Here is a 22,285-nt window from a genome sequence, read left to right on the forward strand (position 1 = left end):
CAAAGGCAACCCAGGCTTGGGCTCCTCTCTTTGTTCAGGGATGTGGGTGATGCTGTGCAGTCTGGGCAGGCAAGGCAGAAATCAAAAACTATCCTTTCCCCCTGGGTGTCCCCTGACAGATCTGTTTTGCCACCCTCAGCTCCTTTCTTTTTCACATTGATTCCCCTCCCCTTGAAGTTTTTCAGTCTTGACCAGCAGTTTCAATGTCACCTCTTCAAATGTCACCTGCACTTCCCTCCTTCACCGAGGTTGCCCTTCCCCAGATCATTTCTATACACTTGGAAAAAAAAAAAACACACAAAATAAAAACCCCAAACCAACAATCTCAACAAACCACCATGGCCATCACAGCCTTCCCTCTTAATCTTGAGCATCACATCTGCCCTGCCTGGGATGGACTCACGGCAAAGCCCAGCAGAGGTCACACCAGGGACCCGTGGCTAGGGGGAGAAGCTGTGGGGTGGGCAGGCACCACAGAGCTGTGCATGGCTTAGCCTGTGGACCCACAGTTTGTCACCTCACTGTGGCCCTGGAGGAGCCTGAGTCAAGGAGGGGGTTGGGGCTGGGGGGGGGAGAGGTCTCATAAAACCTCTGGGACTCATAAAACCCTGCACCAGTTTCCCATCAAAGGACACTCAGGGTTGTGCTGCCAAGAGGATGGAAGCTACAGCTGCTTAGAAAATACTTATAAATGCTCATAATTATGCACACAAGCATATATATATATATTGATAGATATTTTTTGTGTGGTTATATATGCCTATATAGATACAGATTTATGTGGACACATCCATACATCCCTAAGTGCCACCAGGCACCTCTGCAAGCAGGAGGAGAGGGTTGGGGGCCAGCAGCCCCCTGTGCCAGGCTGGCAGAGCCCAGTGATGACACTGGGCAGTCTGAACACCGGGGTCCCTCCCCACCGAGGGACACACTGGGCCCTTTCAGCCACAGCTTCAGCCTTGGGCACAGCCACAGGCACCGGGAAGGATCAGGCCCACAGAGCTAGGGGCTGGGGAAGAGCCAGGGAGGGAATCAGGAATGCCCCAAACTGCCTCAGGAAGGATCCTGCTCCATGATACGGATTTCACCCCCCCACACACAGTTTAAAATTTAAAATTAAATTTTTAAAAATTGAAAACTGTGAAGGTTACATAGGTATAGGATTTTTTTTTCTTTTTTTTGGCAGCACACATCATTAGATAAAGGTAATTTGGGTGCTAGGAATATAAGACGAAAATACACCTAATTGCATCATCATATAGATATAATATATTTCACTCTCACCACATAAATACAAAACATTCAAATATCCAAAACATTCAGAACAAAAGTTAGTAGCAAGGGCTCAGCGCTCATGTCATTCATTATTTTTTTCGACTAGTTGCCTAGAAACTTCAGACGTAAATAATTTACAATAAAATTACTATATTCTTTCTGTCCAGCTCCTTCTGTCCAGTTCTGGTCTATAATTAATTCTATATACTACAGCAACCATTCCACTTTTTGTAATTTTTTTTTTTTTTTTTTTGGTTACAGTTTGGTGGCACGTATTTATACAGTTTGTAAACGCCATGTGTTAAAGTTTAAAGAAAGAAAGAAACTTAAAACCAAAGTCAAGAACTTGTTTGTTTTTGTTTTCCGAAGAACTAGGTAAGTACAGCATCCCTTTTCTTGGCGAATTCAAGTACGGAAATTGAACAGGAAATATTCGATCTGGAATACTATCAGGTGAAATACATGTTTGTGGAGAAAACAGCAGTAAGAATTATGAAGGAAAAAAAAATCTTGTTACATAGCTGTATTTTAAAGTACAAAAATAACAATAAGAGATACGCTTTTTATATTTTACGTTCATCTGAAATGAAGTGTGAGCCACATACGAGAGGGTTATCTTAGGAGGAAGGAAGGTTAAAGATTTTTTGTTTAGGTGTGCATTGAAAATATTTGGAAAAAAAAAAACATATAGAAAAAAAGGTAAAATTATCATCGTAACAGATTTGTATGAAAATTAGTCACGACTTCCACTATTCATCTGCAGATTTGGTTTTGCAGATAAGGTCCGCAGGACTGGCCCATAGGAATGAAAAACCAAACAAACCAAAAGAAAACAACATCAAAAAACCCCATAACCCAAGAATCAAAAAAACTAAAAACCAAAAATAAAATAAAATATTTTCTTTTAAAAAGGGAAAAAACAAACAAACACAAAACAAGACAAAAAAAGCGCGTTCTGTTATCTCGAAGGGAGAGACAGTTTTATTAAAAATTTCCGCAGCCACTGGTTTCTGTCTCCCCACTTCATGCGCAAATTTTCAAGGCAGTCCGTTCCGGCCCTTCCCACATTCAAGATTTATCGTAAAAAAAAAATAATTAAAAAAAAAAAAAACAAAGAAAAGAAAAAGAAAAGTTGCTGGACGGTTGCCTGGCTAGTTTTTAGGGCAAGCGGCAGGACGAGACCGGGGGGTGCAGTGCAGTGATGTGGGAGAAACAGGGGGCAGGGGTACAACCTCCCCACAACTTTTCTGCTTAGGAGTCACTGAAGTCGGGGATGGGGGGCAGCGGGGTGGTGGGAACCCGGGCATCACCTGGCAGCTTTCTTCTTCCTCTCTCCGAAATCCTTCTCTCTCGCTTGCATTGGCTAAACCAGCCAGGAGAGCCCGGCCAAACCGCACCCCGCCGCTCTCCCTTTCCTAGCGGTGTCAAAGCAAACGAACAGACAGACAAACACCCCTTCCATCACCACCCCCCTCCCCCGAACGGACAGACGGACCGGCGGGGCAGGGAGAGCCGCGGGGGCCGCCCCCTTTGCCGCAGGCTCCGGGAAGGTTGCCGCAGCCCTTCGCCTCTCCCGGCCCCTACCGCCCGCCTCTCCTGGCCCCGCGGGCACCGGGTCCCCGCTCCGCCCCGGGCTCCCGCTCCGCCCCGGCCCGCGGAGGGGACCGCGCCCGCGGGGCTTCGGAGGCGGCTGCCGAGGGATGGGGGGGGCTGGCCGGGAAGGCCGCCTCACCGCCCGTCCCCATAAATACCGCCAACAAATAGAGACTATAAATATAAATACGGGAAGTTACTTAGAGTCAGTCCAGTGCTTTTTTTCTCAGCGCTTTCTTTATTGTTGGTTCCGGGAGTAGGGCTCGAAGGCGGACGAGCTCAGGTAGCGGGCCGACAGTTCCTGCAAGTTGCCCGCCAGCGAACCGGCCACGGCCAGGGGAGCGGAGGAAAGCCTCCCGGCTACCGAGCCCAGCAGCGCGGGCACCGGCAGCCCGAACAGACCGTGCCCGGCGGCGGCCGCTCCGTGCAGCGGGGCCGGCGGGGGGGCCCGGCCCGCGCCGCTGGCAGCCGGAGGGTGCGGGGAACCCCCGGCCGGGGCCGCCGCCGCTGCCGCAGCGCTGCCGCTGCCCGTGGCCAGGCCCGGGTCCCCGCAGCGCTGAGCCCAGGGCTCCGGTAGCACAAAGGCGGCAGGAGGCCCGGCAGCCCCGGCGGGGAGAGCAGCCGTCCTTGTTCCAGCAGCCGTAGGACGCTGCAGGTGGCGGCGGTCTCGACACACCGAAACGCAAGCTCGGAGTCTTTGCCCTGGTCCTTTTTCTGCTTGGTGCGGCCGGTTCTGGAACCAGACCTTGACCTGCAGGCCGGGAAGAGAGGCAAGGGTCAGCGGGGACGGGGGGGTGTCCAGGGGGAGATGAGACGGGCGCATCCCGCCAGGTGCCCCCGCAGCCCGGAAAGGCCCCGCGGGGCAGAAGGAAGGCTGAGGGGACTGAGGGGCTCCTCTTCGGGGAAAGCGTTTTAAAAACGCATAAAGTGGCATCTACACACGCCAACCTGGCTGCTCCTCGTTTCGGGGGAGAGCCCGGAGGGGAATCGCGGCATCCCCGGAGCTCTTTTTATCGCAGTGTCTCTTAAACCAGAATCCGTCTCACTTTATCCTATTTGACTGGAACGCCAGCAGTCGTAGGGAGCCGGATTCCAGCCCTTTCGCCACCTCTTTATTCTAACCATCTCACTCGGAGGCCCAATAGAGCCTCTCACCCCTCCTCGCCCCGCTCCAGGAACCCCGCACGCTGCCCCCGCCGCTGCTGCTCACCCCGGGACAGCTGCCCAGGCCGGGTGTAACACAGCTGTACACTTCTTTCCGAATCTCCCGCCTGGACAATCTCTTTCGCCTCCCCACGCTTTTTAAATAATATTTAACTTTAAAAAGGAATCGTGGAAACCCCTCCTAAACCAAACCAAAGCCCAAACAACAACCAGAACAGAACCCAAAGCACCCATGGCAGTTTCTGCAACCTACAGCTATTGAACTTGTCATTCCTATCTAGCAGGGAAAATTTTAAAAAGCTAATTAACTTGTCAGGGGAATTTATTGTTGTATTGATATTTTGCAGAAAATGAAACCCGGACTTTTAGAAGTTTGGAATTTTTTGTTGTTGTTATTAAGATGTTTTCTCCCCAACTCTCGCGTAGTTTTAACACCCCTGACGGCTCCCGGCCGCTTTGCTCTGCAGGATGGAGGGGCGATTCCCCCCTCGGGAGCACAAGGACCAAAATACGCCCCAAATTTCAGTCCCGTTCCAGACCACTTTTACCCAGGAAAGAGTGCTCAGACCAAACGCTCTCTAACTCAGCAGTTCCAAGGGAAGATGCCAAACTAGCCCATTTGGGGGGTTTGTTTTGGTTTGTTTTGGTTCGGTTTGGTTTTTTAGCTATTTTCTGCTTTTTGAGGGCTGGAAGGAGCTCGGCCTCTCCTAGCTTCTCCACGGACGCACCTCCACGAGCCGGGGGTGTCGGGCACCGACACGGCCGAGCCGGGGACAACCCAGTCCCGGCCCATGGAGGGTCTTGGCTTCGTGACCAAAGCTCCTGCAGACCCCTCGGACCCTGGCTGCCTCGCCCTGCACAGAGCACTGCTGTCGCGGGAGAGCCCGTGGAGGCTGTGTACAGGGACACTCAAGGGCCCGGGACACCCTGCCCCCTGCGGCAGCCCCTAGGGGCTCCTCCTTCCCTGCCCTCACATAGTTTATGGGTCCCTCACTGGGAACCCCAAGCCACACACCCCCCGAGCTCCATCCTGCGGGAGGACAGAGCCACCCTCCTCCTCGAACGGACACGCGTGGACATTTTGGGGACGGGCCTCAGCCTCTCCCTGCCCGACGGGTCCTGGGCCCTGCGCGGGGGGCGCACAAGAGGCGCTCAGGGCCAGGCCCACCCGCGGAGTCCGGGGCGCACCGGAGATGCCCGGACCAGGAAGGAGGGAGGGGGAAAGGGGGGCCGGCGCAGGGCAGGGCAGGGAAGCCGGGGGTCCCCGTCCCTCTGGGGCTACCTGAGTCTCGGAGAGATTGAGCTGGCGGGCGAGCTCGGTGCGCTCCCTTCCCACGACGTACTGGCAGCGCTGGAACTCCATCTCCAGGCGGTAGAGCTGCTCGGCGTGAAGGAGGTGCGGGTCCGCTTGGGACGGTCCAGATCAAGCCCCTTGGGCAGAATAATCTCTCTGATTGAAACCTTTGGGCATCTGGCAAAGAAAGGCGCAGTCAGCTTTACACCCAAGCAACCCTCCTTTCTTTTATTTTTTTCCGTTTTATTTTTTATTTTTTTTTCTAATTTTTCCTGGGGAAGTAGGCAACAACAGGCGCCCTCAAGACCGATACCCGAGGCAGGATGGAGCAGGGAGTCACTGAGCTTGCGACAGTACACCTGGCCACTATACCCAAGGAAGAGGGGAAAAAAGCCCCAACAAAACACACCCAACCAACAAAAAAAACCCGAAAACCAAAAAACCCAAACAAAAACAAAACAAAAAACCAAGCCCACAACAGAGAAGGAAGGAGAAAAAGGTGGGGCCCGGGGCTGTAGAATTAATCCACTCAGTCTATTTAAAAATTGGCTTGAATATGTTGCACTGGCAGTACGACACCTGCGGCATCACCCACAGCCCCTCTGGGAGGCTGGGGAGAGATCCTCCAGGCCGGGCTTTGTGCCTGGAGTGCAGGGCTACTCTTTGTTCGCCCTGAGCTTCTGGTTAGGGCTTGCTGGAAGTCGCCACAGACACCCAGACTCCCCCCAAAATATAAAAGCTTCTTATTATTTGTTTTAAGAAAAAGTTTGGCTTAAAAAAAAAATAAATAGGCAGACAGGAGGTTCCAGGGCACAGGCAGAGCTGTCCCTGAGCTGGCTGACTGCCCATTCGCGAATCTGGGGACACCTCCAGCCCCCCCAGCATCCCAGGGAAAGCATCGCCGCCGCTTTGGAGTTTGGCATGAGGAGAAGAAGGGGGGAGAAAAAAAAACCAAAACAAACAACATAAACCCCAAACCAAAAACAGCCCAAACAGGACACCAAACACCAGCAGAAACCTCACTTTTTCTGGTATCCCTGACAGATAGAGAGCGGGACAAAATCTTTGTTAACACGACTGTCAGAATAGAGCCAGATTCATGTTACATTAAAGCCTTCCCAACTTTGCTTTCCCGTAATTTTAGCTCCTCGGTAAGCTTTAATATCGGAGACAACCACATCATTTTAATCTGACCACTCTCTGGGTCAATCGGGTCGCGGCAAGGATTAATTATTGTTTACAAGGCCTGCCTCGCACTAATTTTGTTTGATTCTGTTCTTTCCCTCCGCCCCTGAAACGAACCTCAATAAAGCTGAAATTTCTTCAGGTAATTTTGGGTTGTTTTTCTTTTGGGGGGTTTGGAATAGAATTATTTAAATGTTTTAGCCTGGGAGGGAGACGAGGGTTGAGGAAAAGAAAAGGTTTAAAGACTAAAAAAAAAAAATTCCTAACCCTTTCGCCGTTCCTCCCTTCATATTAAGGCTGATGGTTATTTAAAAATATCCCTTTCTGCTGGGATGCTGGGCATGGGGAGAGCGGGAGCCCCTGCCATCCGGCGAGGACCTTCCTGCCCGATCCCACAGCCGGGCGGGAACCGCAGCCCCGAGCCTTTGTCCGCGGGTCCGGTGGCGGGCGGGATGCGCGGGTGCGGAAGCAACGCTCAGGGCCAGCTGGACAGAACCGCGGCCCCGTTGAGGGAGCGGCCTGTCCCAGTGGGGTCCTTGAAGGTACAGGCACCCCGGGAAAGCTACACAGAAGGAAGAAGAGGGGGGGGGAAAAAAAGGCAGGAAAAAAAAAAAAAATGCGGGGCTGGCCCGGTGCGGGGCAAAGGCGGGGAGGAACCACCGCGGCTTAACTTTCCCCCGAGCCACTGGCGGAATATCACGGCAATAAAGCCGAGCCGGAGCGGGGCTGCAGGGCAGAACCCTGCCGAGGTGGGGGATCTCTTCCCCGGAGCCGTAGGAAGGGCTTTCAAGCCAGGGACGGACCAAAGGCAAAGCAAGAAAATCAACAAATCTCCCGGGCGTGAACGGAGCTCACCTTCCCCCACCCTCGCGAAATACCTCAAACTCATACCTCTAACTAGGATCCTCCTGCAATAGTCCGGATCAGCCGAACTAGATTTACTTTTATTACAATCTTCTGTAGCTGCAGAGGCAGAAAAAGTCCCTTGCTGATCCTTCAAAAAAGAAGTAGAAATATTTCCTTCAGACCCTTTGCTTTCCTTGCCCTCTTTATGTCCGTTCTTCGAGACCCGGTTAGCTTCAGTCTCTGAACTGCATCTAACGTCCATTTTGTCTTGTTTCCCAAACATGTAGTGCAATAAAAACAACAACAGCAGAAAAAAAAATATAAGAGGAGTAGAAGAAGAAGACGAAGTCTATGCTGGATATTGCACGGCTTAGGTCAGATCGGTGGGGATCTGTAAAGCACCTTGAGTAAGGAAGGTTGGGTTTTATCCCACTGGAAAAGCGGCGGCTTCCTCAGTCCCAGCGTCCTAATGTGACTGTCCAGCTTCCCAGAGCGCCCAGTGATCAGGTACTCAACAGTACAACTCTAAAATGATTTAATGTCTGCCTTATTACAGAGACATGTAGTTGTTAGACACAGAGGGACGCGCACTCGCTGTTTCAATTGATTACGGGTAATTTTGCAGCCTCCACATTTAGGTTACCTCATGAATACACTAAATTGTTTGGATAATATATCAGATCGTAATGGATGGTTTGTGTGCTTGTCCCCAATCAAGTAGAGTTTAGCCAGTGAATAAACTGAAATGATTGGTCTTGCTTTCAGGAAACACACAATCAAAAGACTGAGACTTCCAGAAAAAAAAAAAAAAAAAGGCGAAAAAAAAAGGGGGGGGGGAGGGAAAAAAAAAAAAACTTTTGTCAAGATTCACCCTGAATTGTTAGCACAATTAGCAGCCATTATTAACTTTCTTCAGTATGCCTTTGACCTCCCGATTATATAGTGGCTTTCTCCAAAGCACGCCAAATAAATCTGAATAAAGCTGCTAGGAAGGGCTGGAAAAATGCAGTTGTAGGGGGGTGGCAAAGAAAAAAAAAATAGCCCCCTGAATTCTAAACAAACAAACAGATCCCCAGCACGCACAGGCACGAAAAGTTCTTCCTTCAGGCAGATCTCTTCAAGGAAGCAGGTTGTCTTGGCCAGCAGAAATCGTCCTTAGCACATCTCCCCACAGACAGCCATCTTAAACTCCTACCTCTCCTTATTTCAGTCCCGATACTTGCTTTTTGTGCTTCTCCCTCTGTGTGTGTGTGCATGTGTGCGTGCATGTGTGTGTGCTAATTCTGCACCTTCGCAAACACTGAACCTATTCGCAGAGCTTGCTCATTGGGAAAAAAAAAAAAAAAAAAAAAAAAAAAAGGAAAAAAAAAAAAGCCAGCTTTGTGTGCAGTGGATCCAGGAGGGGGGGGGGTGAAAAGGGAGAGGGGGAGAAAAGGGAGAGAGGGAGGGAGGAAGGGAGGGAGGGCAGGGAGGAAGGGAGGGAGGGAAAGAGAGATAGCCCCGTGAAAAATCTCGACTGCGTGATCCACTAAAGGAGAAAAAAAAGTTTTACTCTAGCTATTTCATTGTCCTCCGCTACAATATCTTTGAGAACCGCAACAGCCAGTAATCCAATAAGACCATTGATTAGGCTACAATGATTTCAATTCAAGCAAATGGCCTTGGTGCAAAGACATGCTCCAGTCCTTCTTGTCACCCTTGCCAGGGCAGAAAGCCCTCTTCATGCTGCTCTCCTTATTCATTCCTTTATGGGAAATGTAGAGCAAAAGGAGTGAAAGATGGCAATTATCTAATTGGACTATTAACAAACAATTCTCTGAGTGTGGCTGTCTGGCAGTGGTTCTTGGGCGAGGTGAAAAGGCCACATGTTGCACTGGCCCCATTCACAAAGGAGTTTAGGGGCCTGAGAGAGAGAGAGAGAGAAAGAATTTTCCCTGAGAATTTTTCACACAAACGCTGGAGTATCCATCAGCCCGTGCTCCTCTCTCCCTCGTCCTCCTCCTGCCTGGGAATTTTAACCCACCTGCAGCAGGCTGGGAGAGCCGATGGCAGCAGCAGGAAAAGCAGGACATCGGCTCCCTTGCAGGGCTGCTCAGCCCCACGGGTCTCATCCTGCTCCAGGGCCAGGAATAGCAGCCCACGCCCCCCCGGGATCCAGGCTGTGCCAGAGGCGGTGACACGGGGGGAAGGAGCCGGTGCTGGGGGCCTGATCGGCAACCGAGTGGGGAAATGCGGGAAAGGGGGGAAGAAGAAGAGAAAGGGAGGGGAAGTAAAGGGAAAGAAGAAAGGGAAAGTGACAGAAAGGGAAAGGAAAAAGAAGGGGAAAGAAAGGGAAAGAAGGAGGAAAAGAAAAGGGGAGGAAAAGGGGAGGAGAAGAAGAAGAAAAGGAAAAGGGAAGGGAAGGGAAGGGAAAGGGAAGGGAAGGGAAAGGAAGGGAAGGGAAGGGAAGGGAAGGGAAGGGAAGGGAAGGAAAGGAAAGGAAAAAGGAAAGGAAGGAAAGGAAAGAAAGGAAAGGAAAGGAAAGGAGGAAGAAAAGGAAAGGAAAGGAAAGGAAAGGAAAGGAAAGGAAGGAAGGAAAGGAAAGGAAAGGAAAGGAAAGGAAGAGAGACAGGAAAGGAAGGAAGGAAGGAAGGAAGGAAGGGAAGGGGAAGAAGGAAGGAAGGAAGGAAGGAAGGAAGGAAGAAGGAAGGAGAAAAGAGAAAGGATTGAAAAGAAAATGGCACTCCAGAGATACGTTTCAACGAGTTGTCTTTAGTGGAAATCTTACATCTTGGTAATTTTCCTACAAATTACAGAAAAAATTACTTTTTATTACCATTATCTGGAAAGTCAGATTGAGACAGAGGAGGTGCCCGTCCAAGATTTTCATCAAGCCCTACCATTCCAACTACATTTATTCATTTAACTGGATATGGAAGGACTTATTATGGATCAGGCTTTATTTTCCTTTACAGCCATCTCAGCAGTCTCTGGTGGGCTGTTGTTATTAGTTACTACTTGTATGGCAGTCATACCCAGGGGCCCCAAATAAGTTCCAATCCCATTGTGCAAGGCTTCATGAAGATATACAGGGAGGATGGAACAAGTTCATTCCCTCCATGAAGCTGCAGTGCTGTGGGAAGGCCTCTTGTGTGAAGGGATGCTTGTGAGATTGTATATTTAAGAGAGATTTGGTCCTTTCAGGGGTGTGCAACAAGTGGATGCTGACTAGAAAGAACACTTCCCATGTAGATGAAGTTAAGGGTTGTGTTTATCAGATACACATACACATAGCATATATATGTGTGTGTGTGTAAGAACAGGTAGGCAAGGTAGCATCACACACGGCAATGGCTGTTGTGTTTAATGTTAAATATAATGTCAAATACATTGTTCAACGTTAAAAAACAAGATTTTATTTAAGCATGTTCTTGAATAACAGATGTTTGTTAGGCAGAATAGCCATAATGATTCCCCAATAAAAGGTCCACTGTGAAATACAGAGAGCAATTATAATGATATTCACATAGGGTTGTGGGAGTATGCATGACACTTCTCCCATGGTTTTTTGTTATGCTAATGTCTAGGCACAGGCCATAATAATAAACATGGAGATATTGAAACTCAATTACACTGTTTGCAGAAAAATATCTGGAGATTATACATTTTATTTCTTTGATAATCTGGCCTTTTTAAATATTTTTGTTGGGTTTGTTTGTGGTGCTTTTTTTTGGTTTTTTTTTTTTGGTTTTTTTTTGTTTTTTTTTTTTGTTTTTTTGTTTTGTTTGTTTGTTTGTTTGTTTTTTGGTTTTGTTTTTGTTTGTTTGTTTTTTATTGCAACAAGGACCTGATCCAAAGTTCAGTAAAGGCCAGGAGAATTTTGTGCTACATGTGTGATAATTTAACAAAAGCATTACCAACCCCTTTTTGTCCATAGCCGTCAGTGCTATAAAAAGTCTTTCCCTTATTAAATCAGACCACTTGTTTTCATGTGTTATGAACACAGTGGTGTTGAAGATCTGGAAATTCAAATGATGAGTCTAATCCTGCAGCAAACTTGTACTGAGAAAACAAGTTTATCCACACACAGCTCAGTTTACCTGACTTCCCTTCATCAGCACCAAGTCCAGAACAACATTGGGGAACTAATTTTTTTCCATTTATAAAGGCAACATTTTCATTATTTCGTTCCTGTCACCTATTCTCATTTATTTTTTTTCTCAATAGGCTTAAAATAAAGGACTATTGAATGCTGTGTTCTTTCAGGACACATAATATGTCCCATTCTTACTGTCATAACTCCAGGAATCTCTGTAGCTTCAACACGTAGCATCCACTCTCCTCTGCCAGTGGATAAGCAGGTTAGGGCTTATCTCTCTTCCCTTTAATAGTGCTTTAAAATGACTTAGCATACTACACAGGTACTCCCTGGCTGTACACTGCTATGTAGATTATCAAATACAGGTTTATTATTTATAGTTTGGATTAGCATGTAAATGACTGAAAAAATGTTTTCTCATTGACTGCCATTATTTATATCCTTTTTTTTCTCTGGTGGGTAGGAAAAATAACCTTTATTGCTACTACCTCCTAAGCTCTTCCTTGCCAAATAAATATTCCTGTCCTAAACTCTCTCCAAGGCTTGCATGCCAAGCCAGTTCTGGCAGTGAGCATGGTGCTAAATCACTATTGAACGTCAGTGCATGTGCTTGAGATGAAAAGATTCATCAAAAGGATCCTGTGTTTATTTCACTTAATTTACTATGTAACGTGCATACCTAGCCAAATAATATTCCATATTACAACAAGCTTTTGTCCTCTTGGAGGCTCAGCACTTGTCCTCCTTGGCTCTCTTTGCACTGCAGAGTCATCCTAGGAGACTTTGCCTTTGCTGGGTGGTTGCAGGTCTCAGCTGAAGAGGAAAAGAGATCCAGCCCAGCACCCACAGACAGGTAGATTAATCTGGATATCCAACAACCTGCCCTGCTGTCTGTGATCACCACCCATTGCTGCCCAGCTGGGGCAAATGCACCAAGAAGTGTAAAAGCTTCCCCACTACCCCCCCAGCCCTGAGCTCAACAGGCCTGGCTCAGAGATCTTCTGAGCCAAAATACTTATCTCTGTGTTTAATAGCCCTGTGTGGATTTTTCTTCTATTAATTTGCCTTATTATTTTGATTCAGATTCTTTGGGTTTGAATTTACAGGTGCATTTTTCAAGGCAGCTGCTAGGCACTTTTTTTAGGTAGCACAGGGGACAGGGAACTGCCTGTGGGGATGAGCACCTTCCTGGTTGTTTCCAATTAACAGAGAACATGGTTTTTACTCATAATGATTACATGTGGGAATGTCAAGGAATGGCTACAAAATGGTCCTGACACGCATCCAGCAACCTCAGTTACTCTTAAAGGCAAAGGAAAGAAACAGGAAACCTCACTAGATGCTAGTGAGGATGCACAGATACTTAATTTCTCTTGGACAGGACATTTCTGTCCAGTGGGAGTGACACTGAATGCAGAAGATGATCTTCACAAAGACAGGAGGTTCCACAGAAGCTGCTTCTTTCACACCAGTCTCAGTGCTGTGGTAATCACCAGGAACTGAGCACCTTCTTGACACAAAATGTGCAGCATAAGTAACAACTCTGGTGCTCTGACTGCTCAGTGCTAGATAGAAAAGTGCCATACAACTTAGCATAAACTCTGGAAATTTCAGCTTGTACATACTACTGTGTTTTGAGGGACACTGAAGAGGTTAATATTAATCCCTTAGTTGAAGGGAATTCTAGTGGGAATTGGCCCCACATCCTGCTAGTGAGCCTAGAAAATGGTCCTCTTGCCACACAGGGCAAGCATACTTGAAAACCAGGACCATGTGTCTTTATCTGGAGGCTTTATGCTGTCTTTGAAGAAAGGATTGTAGTCTTTGGCTCAGTTCAGCTTTCTGTGTGAAGCAGAAGGTAAGGTTGTCATGTGTGTTATAGTCTACATGGCTAGAAAATGTGCTGATCCCACTTGTCCAAGGAATGATGCCCAGATACATTTGTGCTGTTCAATAGCACGTCTCCAGATAATCATATAAAAGATATCACATGTTGTGTTTTATGTGAAATTTAAAGTTGCAAGTACATTTAATTTACTTCTAACAGGTACAATAACAAGACAAAGACACCTTCTGTCTTCCAAGTGGGCAACACCATCCTACACTGGTATGAAATAAGGATGTAGCTCTGTTTACAAATAGGCTTCAACACCTCTCATGCAGTGCTGTGTCCTTCATACCAGTGTCCAGCATTTTGCAAAAGAGTTAAAAATACATTAACATATCCAGACATATATTTTAAATGAGGTATCAGCTCAAAATAACATGTTATTCCCTGTAGCTGTTGCACTCCCATGCTTTGCTCTACTCCCCCTTACCAGAACAAGCTGCTGCTTAATTTTCCTGCATACTGTCAGTAATTGCAGTTCCATCTCTTCCAGATACTAAAGGGAGAGTATTGGCAGGCCTCAGCAGTGCTGTTTTGGAGGACAGTAATAATGAGCATGGGTATCACACATGGATCAGGATTAATCACGTTGTGGTCATTACGAGCTGCCCTTTACAGTTGTCAATCTGGACAGCAGATTAATACAAAGCTTCATTGCCTGTATCATACCCGTGGCATATGTGAGCCCTCTGAACCATGGCAAGATGGGATTCTTTTCAGGAGGGAAAATTCTGAATTAAGAGGAAATACTGACAGCAGGTTGAGAACTCTTGCTTTCAGCTTCAGTCACTGACCCCCCCCTGTAACCACCAGCACCTGAACACTCAAATTCCCTCTGCTTTCTTTTCACCCTCTCCTGACAGGGGTGTTAGCTCTACCAGCTTTGCCTGACAACTTCTAAGTGTTTGCCATCCCCCAAACTATCAGCTCAGGAGTCTTTACTAAAGCTCTAGTAGCTCTGTTCATCCCCACGGTCAACACAAGCGAGCTGGAAGGCTCACAGAGCACAAGAAGAGAAGTTTGCAAAGATGAAGTGTTCAGGATAAAAGATGTGACCTGTGCTCTTTTCAATACTTGAGAGTTTTAAGTTTGAAGACCTATGCATCCAAAGCAAAAAACTCACTGGATTTTGGGTTAAAATGATTCAGTTCTTCCTTTTGAAAGCTTAAGTCAGATCAGATTGAACACAAAGTATGTCTCAAATACTAATAATCTTACTAATAATAATAACCTAGGGAAAGGCTACTCAGGCCGGCTTTGCTTAACTGAGTCCATTCATTAGTACCATCTAGTAACTGGGATAACAAGGGGGATCAGAAGCTGGCAATTCACTCTGTCATTCACTGCCATCATCCCAGGGCTGTTATTAAATACTTGTCCCATGTGAAAATGGGAAATGTGAACAGAAACCACAAGTACAAACCAGCAGTAAATCAGCTCTGTTTTGGCATGGTTTGTCTGCCTTGGTGATTTGGTTATGTTCAGTAAACAAGAGGTTAAACAGAAAGTTCTTGAACTATAGGTCTTGAAGGATAACTCATACCATGAAGAGAAATGTGACCACATTTAAGGAGGTTTTGGACTAAATATGTAGCTTAAATACTGGCAGGATTTTGTTCCCTGAAATACAGTGGTATTGCAGATGGATTCATCAAGTAATGGCTCAATACACCTCCCAACACTTGGCCAGGGAAAATGATAGAAAAAGCAGGCAAAAAAATCAGTGCAGTTTGGTTGGTTAAAACCTGCTGATGCTTCTGGGTTGCTTTAGGGATTCCCTCACTTTATGGTGAATGCTTTACTTGGTGAATTTAAGCACACTGGGAGGCTGAGCATCAGGATGGCAGACAGCTCTGAGCATGGCTAAATTCAAGGCAATGCAAATCATTAGTGAGTAGCTACATAGCCTAAATAATCCCAAAAGCTTTAAATTTCCAGGAGCCTCTGAGGAAAAGGAACCTTCACCAGGAGTTGTCAGTGTCTGATTTACCTCAATCTGTAAGAGAAGCTTAAAAAAAATTAAAATATTATTTGGATTTATTAAACAGAGATAGAGCTGAATGTCGAAAAAACCCATCAGGATAGCACAGGATTATGCCAGAAACCCACATTCACTGTCTTCATTCTACATTCTTTTTATCCTCTTCTCTCATAGGGTCCAAAACAGTCAATAAGTGAGAATAAAATTAACTGCAGAGCTTCTAGGAATAATACATGAGAGATGGCAAAGTCTAGAATTATTTTGCTGGTAAGGAAAACACGAAAGTGGAGCTAACTGAGGAAGTAAAAATTCCCAAGCACATAGCTTTGGATTTTTTTATTTTATCTCATGAAAGCAGACACCAGGTTAAATTAAAAAGCAACAAATTTAGAATAGAAAGTAAATGCCTTGACACAAGGCTCTTCACCTGTGAGAGCTGCCATTGCAGGAGGTTACTGAGGGAAATATCTTGGCTTGATTTTAAAGTGAATTGGATGTTGCTAGAATTGTGTCACTACACTAGTCTGAAAAAAAAGATCAGCATGGTTGAATCTTCCACCCCAGAGATCCCACAAAGGAGTGATGCAGAAGCTCAGCAGTTTGGGGTTTAATTTGTTCTTCCTGCTGGGAGCAGGATATTCCATAAGCACTAGTAGGAAAGGCAAAGCCATAAGGATCTTGGCTCCAAAAGGTGCTTCTACCAAGCAAGTGGATGCTTTGTCACTAGGTTTTTGCAAGGCTGGGACTTTAAGGCTGGAAAAATACATACAGACCTTATCTAAGATCTGAATCTAATCTTCTGCTGGTGTATCACCCAAAATCTAGAAGACAGATTAGGAAGTGATGTTCTGCAGCCAAATCTGTAATTGAAGAAGAAAGGAAGAAACAATTTGGGAAGAAATATTACAATAGTAGTATTTTTATTGTATCACTCAGTTTCCTATTAAGGGATACAAAAGGATTTAGATATGATTGTTTTGCTCATTAGTTTACATGAGAGACATACAACCCTCAAATAATAGTATGCTTCTAATATTCCCAGGATATTGTTTGGTTATGTCTTTTTAATAGGATCTTTCTACTGTTCAATAATACAAGAAAAATGAAGTTATAGTAATAGTAATAATAAAAGCAAGAACAATAATAATAATAATACCACCTACAATCCCCATATCTCTTTGTGCTCTTAATTTAGATCCAGAAAGACTGAGTATGAGATGAGGCATTTAAAACCTGAATGGGACTAATTGGGTAAAAGAAGACATATGGTTTATTTTTATAGATGGAAGAAAATGTTTGCTTCTATTTTATAGATGGAAAAAAAGCACAGAAAATGCTATGTTTTCCCAATGGTGCCAGAGGGACTGAGATCCTCAGGGCAGTTAGAATTCTAAGAGCATCCATCAAGAAAAGGAAAAAAATATTCAGGAAACAGAGAGGTTACTCAGCAGGGAAATTGAAAGATTGCCTACACCCCATCTTTGAGTTCTAGGGTGTAGAAATTATGCTGTCCACTTCCTACTTTTTAATATGGCACATACAACATCCAAATGGTGTCTACATGTGAAGGACAAATAGTTGGCATGCTTTCAAAGGGCAGGTTCTTAAAATGCTTACTTAGATCCCCAGGTACCAGGTAAGACAAGCAGAGATCCAGTCACAGCAACCTTTTCCAGTTGGGAAGGATGCACAGCTCTGAGGACCAAATCTAAGCTCTTCCACGTCCACATGGAGTGATGTTATTAAAAGTGCTCTTGATTTAGATTCCTGCCAGGTTACAGTCAATCTCAATGACTGCTCAGTTAGCAACCTACTTCCTGGCTAGTATGAAGCTGTTCCATGCAATTTCTTCACCTTGTTTTTTTCTTTTTGTCTGTTACACCTTCATTTCCTCCTAATGAAGAGCAAGCAGAGTGGGACCTTTCAGTGTCTGTCTGCTTTTATCGTGGGAACTCATTCACCACTGTGCTGGCAACGCTCCTACTACTGTCAGTGGGAATTATGGACTTTGAATGAAGGAGAATGAGGCCATAACTGTTCAAGAATTATGCTATTAAGACAGCACAATGTGTTTTATTTTTATATAGAGCATTACATATGAAGAGTCAAAACTGCTTTGAGGAGAAAAGGAATAATAGACTGTACTTCACGGACTTGTTTGGAATGGTCCTCTGATTCAGAAGGAAAAGGACAAATGGCTGTGAAGAGGTGAAGAGAATAGCAGAAAGCTGGACCTTTAAGGCAACAGAGCAGCCAGAGAGTTTCCTGACAGAACACACATGGCAAAGGAGAAATGGAAAGGTGAAAAAAAGCTTAATATCAGCTGTGCAAAAATAAAAATATTGCAGGGCTGTGGGCTGGAGTAAGCCCCTCAGTTCTCCTCCTGAATGTAATTTTCTCCATTACCTTATGAGTCCAACTGCTTGTACCATCTGCAGACATGAGGGGTTCTGGGGAGATGCTGCACAGTGCAGGCACCCCCAGAACAAGACACCCCAGCATCCTGCCAGAGCTGGCTGGAGGGCAAAGCAGGAGGCAGGGCAAGATGGGCAGGGCAGAGCCTTGCTGTCCCCCTTTTTTTTTTTTTTTTTTTTTTTTTTTTTCTGGGTAGTCTTTCCAGTTAGAGAAAAGCATCACTTGTTTGCCCAAATTTGTTGATAACATCATATTGGCAAGTTGCTGCTGTTGAGGCAGGCTGCAAGCCTGAGTGCAGTGAAGGGCCATGCCATGCTGTGGGGTGTAGCCTCTTCTCTCAAGAAAATAACAAGAGGACTAGAGGAAAAGTCCTCAGAAGTTGCACCAGGTAAAGTTTAGATTAGGTATCAGGAAGAATTTCTTCACTGAGAGAAGTCAGGAGCTGGAATGGGCTGCCCAGAGAGGTGCTAGTGTCACCGTCCCTGGAAATATTTAAATACCATGTAGATGAGGCACTTCAGGACACACTCCAGTGGACATAGTGATATAGACATAGATTTTTTTTTTTTTTTTTTTTTTTTGGGGGGGGGGAGTAATGTTGACAGTTGGGCGCAGTGATTTTAGAGTTCTTTTCCACCTATAACAGTTCTGTGATTCTGTGATTCCTTATAAGATGGAGTGTCATTTGTCTAGTGTGGGAAGACACAGATAATGATCCTTTCAGGCAAATGAATGCCACATTTGGATTTCTTTATGTTCCATAACCTTTGGGTACCTCCCTCCCATCCTCTTCCTTTTCTAGGGGATCCATCCAGTTGGCTGCGATCTGTCAGGAATAAAAGGGACATGTGCTTGTGTCACAGCCATTTCCACACCTGCAGCTTGTGTGAGCCCTTTTCCAGGCATCTCCAACCCTCCTGGCAGTGTGGCAGATCCAGCACCCAGCTCAGCCCGGGGTCAGAGGCTTCGGGATCTGCCGGGAAAAACCGTAGTGATGCTGAGTGTGCTGCACCTGAGTTCCTGCTGTGGATCTACAGAAACTGCAGTCACTGGAGCAGCTGAAATATAGATGAGCCTAAAGGCTGTCTCTTCCTCTAGGAAGAAGCCTCTGGAGGATCTGGAAGCATGGGCATGTGCTCCATCTCCCTTGCCTGCCTTCCACCCCGCTGCCTCGCAAGCACTTCCAAGCTGCTCTGCACGGATGGGTGCTGATCCCTCTGCTTTGCTTTGGAGGGTGCTTTTTCCCTTTGTTTGAAACCCTGCCTACAGCGGGGCATGGGGGGGCCATGCACAGCAGGCAGTGCAGAGCCTGCCAGAGGAGTTTTTAGTGCAGATGTCCCAACTAAACAGTCCAACCCCAAAGAATTTCACTGGAAGGGCCATAATGATGATTGTCTCAAACCCCTTCCTTGCACTGCACTGTGTTAGGGAGCTCAGCTTGCTTGGTTTAATTTGCTGGGAAGATTTTGCTGCTGCATATCAATCACCTGGAACAGCAGGGCTGATTCTCAGAAATGCTAAGAAATGTTTGAACAAAGTTGCTGTTTGATTAATTTGATCCCTAGGGCACACAGGAAACACAGAGAAACGTGGTTTGCCCATGTAGATTTGCAACCAATCATCTCTTCCATCTTCATTTTTTTTCCCCAGAAGCAGCTTTTGGCATATCCCCTTACCAAATCCCTGTCCAAGAATTTACTAGCAACTGCAGTGAGGTAAAGCAGTTGTTTATGGTCTCCATTTTTGCTGCAGTGCAATGGAGCACAGGCAGGTGAAATGACTTCCCTCAAGTGGGATATTGAACTTCTAGCAGTGCTGGAGCCAAGCCTTGAAAATCTTTGCTGCTCAGTGTCATCTTTGCAGCACTTCTGTCCTGGAGCCCTGAGTAAAGCAAGTCGAACAATGCAGACCAGTAATGTTCAAGATAGCTGATGTGAATCATTAAAAAATATTTATTAAATGTTGGAATTTCCCTTTCCACTCTCTTTAAAAAAGTAATACAACAACCAGCAAGAATCCTCTTCTTCTACACACAAAATTCAAAGTCTATTATCAGAAATGAAATACAAAAATCCCCAACATCCAAAGAGTCCAATATAGCAAAGCACTTAAGTATGTGTTTGTCTTTAAACACATCTGGAGCCCCATTGACTTTGACAGGACTACTCATATGCTTAAAGATAAGCCTGCTTTTGTTGGATTATGGGCCTGAGGATGTAAGTGCTGGGGGAATCATTTTCATGCTCTCCAGAAAGGGCTTTAAATCACTTTTGTTTAAAGAGAGCTAAATGGTTGGATGTAAACACACCTAACAAACCAATAGATCAAGATTAACTTTTATGCTGAGCCACCTGACACATCTCTGGAAATTACCTGCTGTTGAAGTTTGGTTCTTAAACAAAATAATGATCCAATTATTTTTTTAATGAAAGAGAGCTGTAAGAAAACCTTGATACCTCCACATGGGAATATTGTTTAAAAGAAAAAAAAAAAAAAAAGGAGAAGTGAGACATAGATGTGTTAGAGGGAATGCAGTGTGCAGGTCTGAAGGGCAGGAGAGTTAGGTGGATTATTAGATTTCAGCACTCGAAAGGAGAAGCAGTGCAGTACATAATAGGACTCTGACAGATCATCTGCTGTTGGTTTTGCTGCTTTGCTGGTGATGCTCAGACACCAGCAAAACAGATGGGCAGTAGGGGCAACGTGGCCCTAAAAAAATAACCACTGGCTTTAATACACTATCATTCATTTGTGGATGTTTAAGAGTCTAATCCAAAGCCCTCGAAATCAATGGAAATGCTCTCATTGACTTCAAGGAGCTTTGCCTCAGGCCCTGCACCACTCATCTTGCCACATTACACAGGCACTCAGGTCTGTTCAGATGTGTGGCTCGGGCAGGGTCAGCTCTCCCATGCACTTGATGGGGAAAAAAAAAAAAAATGGAAACAACACTTCTATCTCAGAGCCTTTGCATGTTTTCATTTCTTCCTGGTCCACTGCAGGCCATGGGGACTCTATCACGCTGGTGTGGTTCCCACAAACAGGGCAGCCAGAGCCACCCAACCTCTCCATCACCTTCCCATGTACCACTGCTGCTCAGGGCACCATGGGGTCTCAGGACTGCATTGCAAGTGCAGCCCATGCACTTTAATTCCTTCCCAATTATGCTTGAAATCAAAATAATAAAGGGCAGTTGTCTGTGCTGGGTAAGTTGACTTGTTGGGGGGGGTTTTTTGGTTTTTTTTTTTTGGTAAGTACAAACCAGGATTGCTAGTACTTCATGAAAGCATGGCTTTTTTAGCATCACTACTTCTGCTCTGTGCCTTGTTGGGAGCCTGGTTCAGAAAAACAATGGGAAATTCAAGCTAAGAAAGCCCTACCATCTTCTAGGCCAAGCACAGCAATATAACATCACTTCATCAGTAATGACAATGGAGGAGGAACAGAATGCTGTCAGGGGATAACAGTGTCCTGCTGGCAGCTAAATATGAAAGCCAAAGCAGAGACATTTATAAAAATAAACAAGCATCAGGGAAGATGAGACATTTATTACAACAGAGGAAATAGTGATCTTTAACAATGGTCCATTCCAGTTTCTCTCATTGTTAGAGAAATAAAGTGGTGTAAATGAATGCTTTGTCTCATGTATGTTTTATTGTTTCCCAGGCAATTACCAGCCTGTGTTCTGCTTAGTCTGGGGGAGGGAATTGCACGTCATCTGATCAGAGAACAGTTGATGGGGACAAACAGGCCAGAGGAAATGTGCCTGCTTCTAAATCTGTGCAGTCTTCTGTCCACCAAAAAAACCCCAAACCCATGATAGGCCAGGCTGTATTATAGCCATGTCTGATGCAAGCAGTTCTAAATGATGACAGAAAGATGCCTTGTGGTGTGGTGACATCATTTTGGTGGCAGAGCCTGGTTAAGCAGTTTCTCCACCACACCCTTGCAAATCATCATGCTGTGGCTCCTTCTCCCAGCTACCACATTATTTGGTGACGAAACAGATGGAGTAAAAAAGCCCTCAGAAAATGTCTGTTTTCTCCCACTTAGAGTCCTCTGTGTCATCAGATGGGAGGGTGTGCTGGAGGGACAAGTGCAGGGGGGCTTACAGTGAGCTTGGAGACAGGGATAGGAGATCCCTACATCAGGAGGAGTTCTGCCAAGGAGAGGGCAAGGGGGAGCATACTTTTACTCTGAGGGTAAAATCACACCGAGTCCGTGACATAAAATGCACTACCCTGACACGGAAGGCCACCAGATGCTGCCATCCCATAAATTTATTCATGATGGGATACCAGCCCTGCATAAATGTTTCATAGACAAAATAGCAGTGAATGCAGATTGGGGCCAAATCAAAGGAAATTCCAACTTTTCCTATGACTTCGGTGAAAAAAAATCTGCAGGGAAGATTACTCTTCTTGCCATCAAGGTTCCAAATGGGGGAGAAAAAAAAGAGCAAGAATTTGGACATAATTAAGTAGTCAAGTTCCTGTCTGGAATGAGGCTCAAGCTGAACTCATACTCTTTTATTAACCTTCCGTAGGGGGAAAAAACCAAAAT

At 45.7% G+C, this 22,285-nt stretch overlaps 1 protein-coding gene across 1 annotated transcript; it reads right to left on the reverse strand.

Annotated features, from left to right (window-relative positions):
* Positions 1-3,045: 3,045 nt before the first annotated feature.
* On the reverse strand, positions 3,046-7,643 carry VAX1 (ventral anterior homeobox 1). The gene is given in 7 exon segments (XM_030453690.1): positions 3,046-3,120; positions 3,122-3,411; positions 3,414-3,597; positions 3,599-3,622; positions 5,318-5,421; positions 5,424-5,496; positions 7,380-7,643. Coding segments are annotated over 7 exon segments (1,014 nt in total).
* Between the last annotated feature and the right edge of the window lie 14,642 nt (positions 7,644-22,285).

The sequence above is a fragment of the Calypte anna genome, chromosome 6 (genome assembly GCF_003957555.1).
Source record: "Calypte anna isolate BGI_N300 chromosome 6, bCalAnn1_v1.p, whole genome shotgun sequence".
NCBI lineage: Eukaryota > Metazoa > Chordata > Aves > Apodiformes > Trochilidae > Calypte > Calypte anna.